Source organism: Odocoileus virginianus, chromosome 21, assembly GCF_023699985.2.
Source record: "Odocoileus virginianus isolate 20LAN1187 ecotype Illinois chromosome 21, Ovbor_1.2, whole genome shotgun sequence".
In the NCBI taxonomy this organism is placed as follows: Eukaryota; Metazoa; Chordata; class Mammalia; order Artiodactyla; family Cervidae; genus Odocoileus; species Odocoileus virginianus.
Genome location: NC_069694.1, coordinates 6310049 through 6322362, shown reverse-complemented (window position 1 = coordinate 6322362; position 12314 = coordinate 6310049). Strand labels below are relative to the sequence as shown.

The 12314-nt window shown below is 42.0% G+C and overlaps 1 protein-coding gene across 13 annotated transcripts in view; it reads right to left on the bottom strand.

Annotated features, from left to right (window-relative positions):
* The window catches only part of APBB2 (amyloid beta precursor protein binding family B member 2), a 405670-nt gene that overhangs the window by 154611 nt on the left and 238745 nt on the right, over positions 1 to 12314 (bottom strand). Inside the window, exon 1 of one of the 13 annotated variants that reach the window (XM_070451972.1) lies at positions 1201 to 1293. The exons of 11 other annotated variants lie outside the window; for them this stretch is intronic. In XM_070451972.1, the coding sequence (XP_070308073.1) occupies positions 1201 to 1219 (19 nt within the window). In that variant the 5' untranslated portion in view covers positions 1220 to 1293. Of the gene's footprint in view, positions 1 to 1200; positions 1294 to 12314 lie in introns of those variants that run through there. One more of the 13 variants, XM_070451973.1, reaches the window with a different exon arrangement.

Here is a 12314-nt window from a genome sequence, read left to right as displayed (position 1 = left end):
CTAATTCTTTGAGACGTCTTTAAAATTAAGATAGTCATCACTTCTCAAAATGAAGGATTGAACATAGTTCTCTGCGTACAATTTGTAACTAGGGAATGAGAATTCTCATGGTGTTTCTGGCTGGTGATCACAAAATGGAAAAAGCTGAACTTTGGCAAGTAGATATGTAACACCATGTTTGTGACTGCCCCTGGTTCTAGAACTCTTTATTAAAAATGATTCTCTGAGTCTCCCAAGACGAAATAAAAGCAAAAACAAGCAAATGGGACCTAATTGAACTTGTAAGCTTTTGCAAAGCAAAGGAAACCATAAACAAAATTAAAAGGTAACCTAATTATTAGAGATAAATAATCAAAACTACAGTGAGACATCATCTCACACCAGTCAGAATGACCATCAGTTCAAAAGTCTACAAATAACAAAGGCTGGAGAGGGTGTGGAGAAAAAGGAACCCACTCACACTGTTGGTGGGAATGTCAATGGGCTCAGCTGCAATGAGAAACAACATGGAGGTTCTTTAAAAACCTAAAAATACAGTTACCCTATGATACAGTAATCCTACTCTTGGGCATACATCTGGAAAAAATGAAAACTCCATTTCAAAAAGACGCATGTACCCCAATGTTCATAGCAGCATTATTTACAAAAGCCAAGACATGGAAACAACCTATATGTTCATCAACAGAGGAATGGAGGGTGTGTGTGTATCTACCTCTCTGTATCAACATATATAAGGGAATATCACTCGGCCATTAAAAAGAATGAAACAATGCTGATCGCAGCAACACGGATAGCCCTGGAGATTACAAGTAAATCAGACAGAGAAAGACAAATATCATATGATACCACCTACATGTGGAATCTAAAAAATGATTCCAGCACAAATATATTTACAAAACCAAAACACACAGAAAACACACTGATGGTGACCCAAGGGGAAGCAGGGAATAAATCAGCAATTTGGGACTAACGTGTAAGACCTCAGTTTATCAAAACCAGATGAACAAGGATCCATTGTATAGCACAGGGGAACTATATTCAACATCCTGTAATAACCTATAACCAAAAAGAACCTGAAAAAAGATACACACACACACACACAAACAAAACAGATCCACTCTGCGGTACACCACAAACTAACATAACACTGTAAATCAACCACACTTCAATTTAAGAAAAAACAGAAGAAAAAAGAATTACCCTGTGAGCCACACAGCATCTCTCCGAGAACCTGGTGGATTCATCCCACACGTGTGCTTAGTGACCATTCTCTGGATGGAGATGAATGGATGGAACAGAAAGGAACTAAGAATGGATAAAATCTAAAGTCCCTTCAAATTCCAAGTTCTACGGTCTTTCACTACAGTAAAATGAGACTTCACATTCAGACATTAGCATTCATCACACAGAATGACTCTCTCCAAACTTCAGTTTCCATGTCTGAAAAAAATGGCAACAAATATATCCAGGAATGTCTTGCGAACTGAATGAGATGCTGGATGTGAACACACTGTTCATACAGTGGGCGAGAAACAAATGGTCAGCATGACTAAGTGAGTGTGCCCCCAGGATGATTCAAAGCCAATTCTGACAAGAATTTCAAAGCCGTGTTACAGCTACACACACAATCCAACAGTTGCAGAACCAGACTGGGCCCAAGGGTGATATTCCCATTGCATTTGTGCTGAAAACCCTTATTTCTGTTCCTTCCCCCCGTGGGAATTCAGTTCCCCAAGCAGTGACTGAATCTGTGCCCCCTGCAGCAGAAGCACAGAGCTGTTACCACTGGCCTACAGGGAAGTCCGAAAGTCCTCCTATTTCCATACCCACTATATTCGAATGCAAATGATTGCAGCTTAATTCCTCCCAACAATCCACTTTTTTGGCTTGTAAATGCCAGACATGGTACACATACAATTAACATTACTGTTAAGAATGCTAAGTAAATGAAGTTTTCTTCTCCTGTCCAAAATCTTTTCCTAGGTTTGTCAATGTTTTTATAGCAGATGACAAACAAATGGATTTTTCAGTAATACAGAAAAGAGAGAGGAGGTTGATGATGAAGCCACCTTTTCTACCTCATTGACCGCTGCTCAGGATCAAGAGTCATGTGACCATTATTACCTGCTCGGATTTTCAAAGGTGGTAGCTAACCCATGATGCCTTGCCTTTCCCTGCATTTTCCAGGGCTTTGGGGCAGAAGGAAAGTCATACTAAGCTCAGACAAGATGCTTCCTCTCCTCACCTCTTCACAGAAGCACACCAGAATGCATATGAAAGTTGCCTTCAGAGGTGGATTTTTCTCTGTAGAAAGGGTTCATTTCCAGAAAGCAAAACCAAAATCTCTGCATCTAAAATCTGTGCTTCTAAAAATTACGGCTTTCCTTTCATTATTTAGCTTTTATTAAAAAAAAAAAAAAAAACAATGTGCAGATGAGCTTAATGGAAATCAATAAAATGAAAGGGGTTTTAATTTCCCTTGAGTCGACTAGAAAGTACAATTTTTCCCCAAAGCCATCCCAAGTGCAAGTGTGTTGGATTTTCAAACTAGCTACATGTTTGTTTGCTAATACACCTGTTTGTTTGTTTATCCTCTCATTACTCTAATAAATGATTTAGAGTGACTCACAGAAGTGCCTGCATCACAGACATGATGAAACCTCCCCCTGAATCCTGGTCTCTGCTGTGGTGAACTGGAGTGATCACTGTGTCACAAGGCCTCATCTGAAGGGGGACGTGTCTGCTCTCGGGGTGGGGGTTGGGGGTGTTGTCACAGAAGCCACATCCACAGATGAAATAGCATGCCATCGCACTTTCTAATCCAACGGCAACAAAGCTAACAATCACTGGGTATTCAGGAAGAGCAAACCTGACCTCAAAGAGATCTTCAGTGGATTGTCTGCTCAAGTAGAAAAGAAGATAACAAAAGAACATATTCAGTTCAGTTCAGTCACTCAGTCGTGTCCAACTCTTTGCGACCCCATGGACTGCAGCATGCCAGGCTTCCCTGTCCATCACCAACTCCCAGAGCTTACTCAAAGTCATGTCCATCCAGTAGGTGATACCATCCAACCATCTCATCCTCTGTCATCCCAACCTCCTCCTGCCTTCAATCTTTCCCAGTATCAGGGTCTTTCCCACTGAGTCAGTTCTTCGCATCACGTGGCTAAAGGATTAGAGCTTCAGCTGCTGCATCAGTCCTTTCAATGAATATTCAGGACTTATTTCCTTCAGGATGAACTGGCTGGATCTACTTGCAGTCCAAGGGACCTCAACACCACAGTTCAAAAGCATAAATTCTTCGACACTCAGCTTTCTTTATAGTCCAACTCTCACATCCAAACATTACTACTGGAAAAACCATACTTTTGACTAGAGGGACCTTTGTTGGTAAAGTAAGTCTTTGCTTTTTAATATGCTGTCTAGGTTGGTAATAGATTTTCTTCCAAGGAACAAGTGTCTTTTAATTTCATGGCTGCAATCACCATCTGCAGTGATTTTGGAGCCCAGAAAAATAAAGTTTCTCACTGTTTCCCCATCTATTTGCCATGGAGCGATGGGACCAGATGCCATGATCATTTTCCGAATGCTGAATTTTAAACCAACTCTTCACTCTCCTCTTTCACTTTCATCAAGAGAATTTTGCTTTCTGCCATGAGGGTGATATTATCTGTATTTCTGAGGTTATTGATATTTCTCCCGGCAATCTTGATTCCAGCTTGTCCTCTTCCAGCCCAGCGTTTCTCATGATGTACTCTGCATATAAGTTAAATAAGCAGAGTGACAATATACAGCTTTGACGTACTCCTTTTCCTATGTGGAACCAGTCTGTTGTTCCATGTCCAGTTTTAACTGTTGCTTCTTGGCCTGCATACAGATTTCTGAAGAGGCAGGTCAGGTGGTCTGGTATTCCCATCTCTTGAAGAATTTTCCAATTTGCTGTGATCCACACAGTCAAAGGCTTTGGCATAGTCAATAAAGCAGAAGTAGATGTTTTCCTGGAACTCTCCCGCTTTTTCAATAATGCAATGGATGTTGGCAATTTGATCACTGGTTCCTCTGCCTTTTCTAAATCCAGCTTGAACATCTGGAAGTTCATGGTTCACATACTGTTTAAGTCTGGCTTGGAGAATTTTGAGCATTACTTTGCTAGCGTGAGGTGAGTGCAACTGTGCAGTAGTTTATACACACAACATGATAAAACGATGTCAATTATCAAAGAAAAGGTCCAAAAGATGGACCTGAGAAATTAGTGCTCCAGAAACAGACCCCAACCCCCTTAGTGTTCCCTGCTCAAACATCTGACTTTCAACCACATTTTCAGCAAAAGGGAAACAAGAGGGATCATGCACTTCGAAAAGACAGATCTGGTGTGAATCCTCATCGTTCCAGTTGCCCAACTATGTAATTTTAGTCCTAATTCATACAGCTTTCTGAGCTTCACTGGAAGGAAGAAAGGGAGGGAGGGAGGGAAGGAGATCTTCCCTGTAGGATTATGATGAAAATTAAATTACCTCAAGCTTGGATAGAGACTAACACACAGTAGGTATTCGAGAAATGGTGGCAATTAACACTCCAAAAAAACATCTATTTCTGTTTTATTGACTATGCCAAAGCCTTTGACTGTGTGGATCACAATAAACTGTGGAAAATTCTGAAAGAGACGGGAATACCAGACCACCTGACCTGTCTCTTGAGAAATCTGTATGCAGGTCAGGAAGCAACAGTTAGAACTGGACATGGAACAACAGACTGGTTTCAAATAGGGAAAGGAGTATGTCAAGGCTGTATATTGTCACCCTGCTTATTTAACTTATATGCAGAGTACATCATGAGAAACACTGGGCTGGAAGAGGCACAAGCTGGAATCAAGATTGCTGGGAAAAATAAATATCAATAACCTCAGATATGCAGATGACACCACCCTTATGGCAGAAAGTGAAGAGGAACTAAAAAGCCTCTTGATGAAAGTGAAAGAGGAGAGTGAAAAAGTTGACTTAAAGCTCAACATTCAGAAAACTAAGATCATGGCATCCGGTCCCATCACTTCATGGCAAATAGGTGGGGAAACAGTGGAAACAGTGGCTGACTATTTTTTAGGGCTCCAAAATCACTGCAGATGGTGATTGCAGCCATGAAACTAAAAGATGCTTACTCCTTGGAAGGAAAGTTGTGGCCAAGCTAGACAGCATATTAAAAAGCAGAGACATTACTTTGCCAACAAAGGTCCGTCTAGTCAAGGCTATGGTTTTTCCAGTGGTCATGTATGGATGTGAGAGTTGGACTATAAAGAAAGCTGAGCACAGAAGAATTGATGCTTTTGAACTGTGGTGTTGGAGAAGACTCTTGAAAGTCCCTTGGACTGCAAGGAGATCCAACCAGTCCATCCTAAAGGAGATCAGTCCTGGTGTTCATTGGAAGGACTGATGTTGAAGCTGAGACTCCAATACTTTGGCCACCTGATGTGAAGAGCTGACTCATTTGAAAAGACCCTGATGCTGGGAAAGATTGAGGGCAGGAGGAGAAGGGGACGAAAGAGGATGAGATGGTTGGATGGCATCACTGATTCAATGGACATGAGTTTGGGTGGTCTCCAGGAGTTAGTGATGGACAGGGAGGCCTTGCATGCTGCAGTTCATGGGGTCGCAAAAAGTCAGACACAACTGAGCGACTGAACTGAACTGAACACTCCCATAAAGTGAGGATTGTCAATGGTGTTTCTTTAATGAAGAGAGTAAATTCATAAAAGGTAATCAATGATTCTCAACCTTGTCTGCATGATGGAATTATCTGGAGAGCCTTAAAAAATATTGATAACAGCGCTTTAAATAAATACTGTTCACAGACCAATGAAATCAGAGTCCATGGTGGGAATGCCCCAGCATAAATAATTCTTAAAGTTAAGAGGTTATATTGTAGGCCAGAGTGAGAATCACAGAGTTGATTCCTTAGCAAGGACATCTCCACATCTTTTCTTATTACTCATCCTATGCTTATCTCTCATACGTCTTTGCTACACCTGCTACACCAACAGTCTCAAGTTTGGGAGTGGTACAATATAGAAGCAACCCAAGTATCCATCAACAGATGACTGGATAAACAATATGGGGAATACACACGAGATGGAATATGACTCAGCCTTATAAAGTAAGGACATTCTGACACTTGCTAGACATGAAACCGAACCCTGAGGACACTATGCCAAGTGAAATAAGGTAGTCACACAACACAGATGTGGTGTGCTGCAAGTTGTATGAGGCAACCAGGGGAGTCAAAATCACAGAGACAGAAAGTAGCGTGGCGGTCGTCAGGGGCTGGGGGACGAAGTTAAGGGGGCTACTGTTGAATGAAGGCAGTTTCACTTTTACACGAGTTCCAGGGATGGGTGGCAGTGGCAGTCACAAAAATAAGAGTGTCCTTAATATAACTGACCTATAAATTTAAAAATGATCAAGATAGCATACTTTGTGCTATGTGTATTTTGTTTTAAAGTGGGAATTGTGTAAGATAGTCCACTGGGATTATAAAGAAAATACATCTTCTATTTATACTTAATTGTACTGTATTTTTTTTAATTGGAGGCTAATTACTTTACAATACTGTGGTGGTTTTTGCCATAATACACATGAATCAGCCATGGGTGTACATGTGTCCCCATCCTGACCCTCCCTCCCACCTCCCTCCCCACCCCAGCCCTCAGGGTCACGCTGAATCTATGCATAAAGCATGTTAGCATGTTGTAAATCTGTGGGGTTTACAAACACACACACATATGATCACAATGTATGTTTAACTATCAGAGAGGACAATGAAAAAAGTATGGACATTACCTGATTCCCTGGGAAGAATGTGAATCCCAATGCCACCTTAGAAGGCGGCCCTGAAACAGTAAAGTTTACAGGCTCGAGGAGGGCAGGTGTGGGAGGAGGAAGGACTCACAGCACACAAGCAACCGGAGCAACAAAAGACGTTCATCTGACAGAGCAAACAGTGGATTTCCGATCCGTAAAATCTGTTTAAGTGTAAGCTCCGTTGTGCTGGTTATAAAATAATAACTGAGACCAATGCTAACACCAAGTCAAAGGAATCACCAATAAGCATTACTGAATTTTTAAGGAAACTAGGTTTTTATTGACTCCTATCATGTGCCAGAAATAGATACACAATTTGCACGGATTTTAGCACATATACTTCCCATATATTATTAGTTCAATCAATCATCACAGGAATTTTATGAGGAAGGTGACATGAACTCACTTTATAAATGAAGGAACTGAAGTCTTGTGTGTGTGCGTGCTAAGTTGCTTCAATTGTGTCCGACTCTTTGTGACCCCATGGACTCTAGCCACCAGGCTCCCCTGTCCACGGGATTGTCCAGGCAAGAATACTGGAGTGGGCTGCCATGCCCTCCTCAGGGGATCTTCCTGAGCCAGGGATCAAACCCACTTCTCTTATGTCTCCTGCATTGGAAGGTGGGGTTCTTTATGGGCGCCACCTGGGAAGCCCATATTTGACTCTAAATACCACTTTTATTCCCACTACATGATCAGAATGTGGTGAGAGTAAGTAATGCATTTTCTCATCATAATCCAGTAGCTATACATGCATTTATCCAACTGTAAAAACTGTCTCACAAAATAATACTTAACCTAAAATGATAGACTTTGACTAGATTGTTACTGAGCATCACAGAAACGTTCCAGCTGTATTAGGTATCTAACCTGAGACAAGTGTTCATCTTACAAAAGCGCCAAGGATGAGTAGTGAAATTCATCCAAAGTTGGTCATTACTCACGCAAGCTTGTGCCATGCCATTTTATACCAAAAAGGAAAAAAAAAAAAAGAACTTAGCAAACAGCTCAGCACTTCATTTGCTCACCACTTCAAACCTTCCAGATTCCCAAAAGGCTCTTGACAGAACTATGCAAGCTCTTGGGGGAAACAGTTTGGCTAGACAGAATCCAGACCAAACATGCCATCACGCAGGAAATGCATGGTGGGTCCAAAGGCATCCATGTGGGCAAAGTAAGGCAGGTTAAACAGTGATTTATTCTAGCCCAAACTACATCCATCATTTTAAAACTATGTTTCACCATATTACTCCAAACTGTATATGGCATCTTCTCTTCCACTTCTGCCAAGGAAAGCAAAGACTCTGAGATTCAGCTCATAAAGCTTTAAGTAGGGTTTATATGCTCTATGAAGACAGGTGGAGGAAAAAATAAGCAAGAAGAAATTCTGAATAGTGAGGGGAGGGTTGGAGGGTTTAGTTGGCTGACTATAAACAGATCTCTGGTAATTTTAAATCAGGTTCTGACTTTTAGATTTATTTGGCTACCTGGTATTGAGAGTCCTCTGGAGAATGTCTTGCACTCTGAAATGTTCATACCCCTATTGACATTAACCTGTTCTTTCTTAAGTGTAAGAATACAACCTACAAAACACTTTAAATGAAATTATAGCAGGCCAGAGTAACTTATAATGAATGATCCTGATTAGTTTTTAAAAACATATGCCAAGAACACAAGAAAAAAAAACACATGGAGTTCTAACTATAGTAATTTTCTCCTGCTTCTTGGTACTGAGTCTGAAGTGATATGATTTTGTTTGTTCATTTTTAGTAAATGAGGGGAGAAAAAAGCAAAATGCACAGAAAAGCTCTAGGCTTTTTAACTTCTTTCCTAGATAGACGCACTTTTTAATTTACAGCTTTGAAAATTCTCTTTCCTGAATTACAGCTTATCCCTTGGTTTTCCAGGTTTCTTTTAGAATCTTCAGAACAACAGGAAGTATTTTTCAGCTGAGGATTCTACTCATTTCAGCTTTTCATAAGGTGAACTGAGGCTTCTTTTAAGAATCTTCTTTGAGAATGTTCAGGATGGTATGAATTAGAAAGTTATAAACCCTACCAGATGATAGCACTCTACAACCAGGAGAAATTTTGTTTTAATCCCGACTCTCTCTACTTCTGTCTCTCTCTGACACAAGCACATACCATAAATTCATACTCAAAGTAATGTGAAAACTGTCAATTAAGGTAAAAAAAAAATAAAAAATAAAGCACCTTTGCTAACTCAGCTAATATTCAGAACACCTTTGCTAACTCAGCTAATATTCAGAACACCTTTTTGGAAATGAAAAGTATGGTACTTCATCTGACTGGTTATCAACACAGATTTTTAGTTCATTTTAGCAGCTACAGACTCCTGATACAATTCAACAACATCTTCAATATCTCCTGTATAGTACTCTTGGATGACTCATAAATATCAATATATAGTGAGAATAATAAGGGGCTTCCCTAGTAGCTTAGCTGGTAAAGAATCCACCTGCAATGCAGGAGATCCTGGTTCGATTCCTAGGTCGGGAAGATGCCCTGGAGAAGGGAAAGGCTCCCCACTCCAGTAGTCTTGGGCTTGCTGGTGGCTCAGATGGTAAAGAATCTGCCTGCAGTGCGGAAGACCCAGGTTCGATCCCTGGGTTGGGAAGATCCCTTGGAGGAGGGCATGGCAACCCACTCCAGTACTCTTGCCTGGAGAATCCCCATGGACAGAGGAGCCTGGCGGGCTACAGTCCACGGGGTCACAAAGAGTCAGACACGACAGTGCCTAAGCACACAGCACAGTGAGAGCAAGAGCAAACCGACACTTGGGAAGTTGCTTCAATGAGGAGCATGGTTTGATGGCTGGGTAAAAACACTGGGACTCCAGGCAAGTAACCCTGGAGTGCGGCGGGGAGGGACAAGGGCAGAACCCACGCCTCCTGATGCCCAGACCCAGGTGACCTCACCACCCCCAGGAGGCACGCCTCTGTCCCGTCTTTCCAATCAAGGTTGGTTCTCACGGGCAAAGACCGACAAAGCAAACTCTACAGGGCCTTGGGGGAAAGCCGGCCAGCCTGCAGTTTGCCAGGACTTTATTAAAGCTGTGTTCTTGTCCACGCATTTAGTTTGTGCTGTGTGTACAATCCTGGCCCCTCTTACCGCACACTCAGAGCTGTGCTAAGTGCTCCCCACACGTGAGTCCATTTAGTCCTCCCAGCCGCCAACGAGGCAGGCGCCGCCATGCACCCCGCTTTACAGGAGCGGAAATGCACGATACGAAGTGACTCAGCACAATCATCCACTAAATAAGGACAGAGTTGGGATTTTAAATATTCAACCTGTATGCAGCATCAAAGTTTGTGTCACAGACCCATTTCAGGGTCAAGAACCAGAGAAAAGACTTCCAGTGGCTTAATTTCTGGAGCCTACACTAATTAAGAACGCCTCTTGCGTCTACCAAAAACAAAACAAAGCACTGTTTTTAAAAGGGAATGTATTTTTACACATGCTTTTCATTAGAATTATAAATCTTGTTAAATTCTGGCAGACCAGTACTGACTCTAAGAGGAACATGGCATTTTAAACACAAGTGCAAACCCAGACTAAAGCAGACTCTGTGTCAGAAACCTAGGTAGCTTCCAAAAAGCATGGACTCAAATTTCAAAGGAGAATCTTAGGCATTTCAAGGATTCTAGGTACCTTGAAGCATCAACCCAAGGAGAAAAGCAGGACATAGCAGACTATTCTAGTTTGATACCATTTAAACATAACATTAATCTGATTCTGCTTCACCTAAGACATGCTCCCCAGGCAACCTTCCACTTCTGCCTGGTTTTCCTGAAAGCTTGCCAAAAGGGAAAGAATGCTTAGTCCTGTTGTTCATTGGCTAAGTCATGTCTGACCCTCTACGACCCCATGGACTACAGCACACCAGGCTGCCCTGTCCTTCACTATCTCCCAGAGTTTGCTCAAACTCACGTCTATTGAGATGGTGGTGCTGAGTTGTGTTGTTTAGGGCAAATCAGATCATGTAATTATTATTTCTAATTAGGAAATAAAACACTGGCACTAACAGTGTGCACTGATTGTATAAAGTCAAGAAATTCAGTTCACGGAAAAATAACCATTCTTATCAGAAATTAGTAAATTGATATTTTTGCTGGAGTATTTCAGTCTCATGAACTCCATCCCTAAGAGACAGATCTGCTTTTACAGCCTATCAGCTAGAAAGGTCAAAGTGCTACTTGGTTAAGGACTGTTTGATGAACAGTGAAGAACTGATGCTTTTGAACCGTGGTGTTGCAGAAGACTCTTGAAGAGTCCCTTGAACTGCAAGGAGATCCAACCAGTCCATCCTAAAGGAAATCAGTCCTGAATGTTCATTGGAAGGACTGATGCTGAAGCTGAAATTCCAATACTTTGGCCACCTGACGCGAAGAACTGACTCATTTGAAAAGACCCTGATGCTGGGAAAGATTGAAGGCAGGAAGAGAAGGGGAGGACAGAGGATGAGATGGTTGGATGGTACCACTGACTCAATTGACATGAGTTTGTATAAACTCCGGGAGTTGGTAATGGGACAGGGAGGCCTGGCATGCTGCAGTCCATGGGGTTGCAAAGAGTCAGACACAACTGAGTGACTGAACCGAACTGAACTAAGGACTGTTGGGTGTCTTACCTGGCACAGACTCTCAACGTTAACTTGTCAGTGGAAAACAATGCTTGTCTTTGTACATGTGGCCCCTTCACTTTAGTGTAGAGAAGTAAAAATAAGAAATGGAATGGATCATCCCTGTGTTTAATAGCTCAATCGTCAGCAAACATGGTATCTAGCCACAATTCCAGAAGTGTGGCAAAATCAGGTTTAATATCTAAAACGGGAAAAAGAGCAGGCTGGTTCAAAGCATCGTAACTATTTCACAGTTGTGTTTTTGAGGGCAGTCCTCTAACACCACTCGACCCAGTTAAGACACCATGTGCCCACTGCATCTTCATTCTCTAGCTCTTCTCAATCTAAGTGTGGCTAAAACAGCACAGCAAAAGAGCGGGTAAAGTCCCAGACCCAGTGGGAGAACTGTGTCCAAGCAGCGTCAAAACTCCAACTTCAGGACATTACCTCAAAAGAACAGGTACAAGTCCCAGGCCTAGTGGGAGAACTGTGTCCAAGCAGAGTCAAAACTCCAACTTCAGGACATTACCTCAAAAGAACGGGTACAAGTCCCAGACCCAGTGGGAGAACTGTGTCCAAGCAGCGTCAAAACTCCAACTTCAGGACATTACCTCAAAAGAAAGGGTACAAGTCCCAGGCCTAGTGGGAGAACTGTGTCCAAGCAGCGTCAAAACTCCAACTTCAGGACATTACCTCAAAAGAACGGGTAAAGTCTAAGACCCAGTGGGAGAACTGTGTCCAAGCAGCGTCAAAACTCCAACTTCAGGACATTACCTCAAAAGAACGGGTACAAGTCCCAGGCCTAGTGGGAGAACTGTGTCC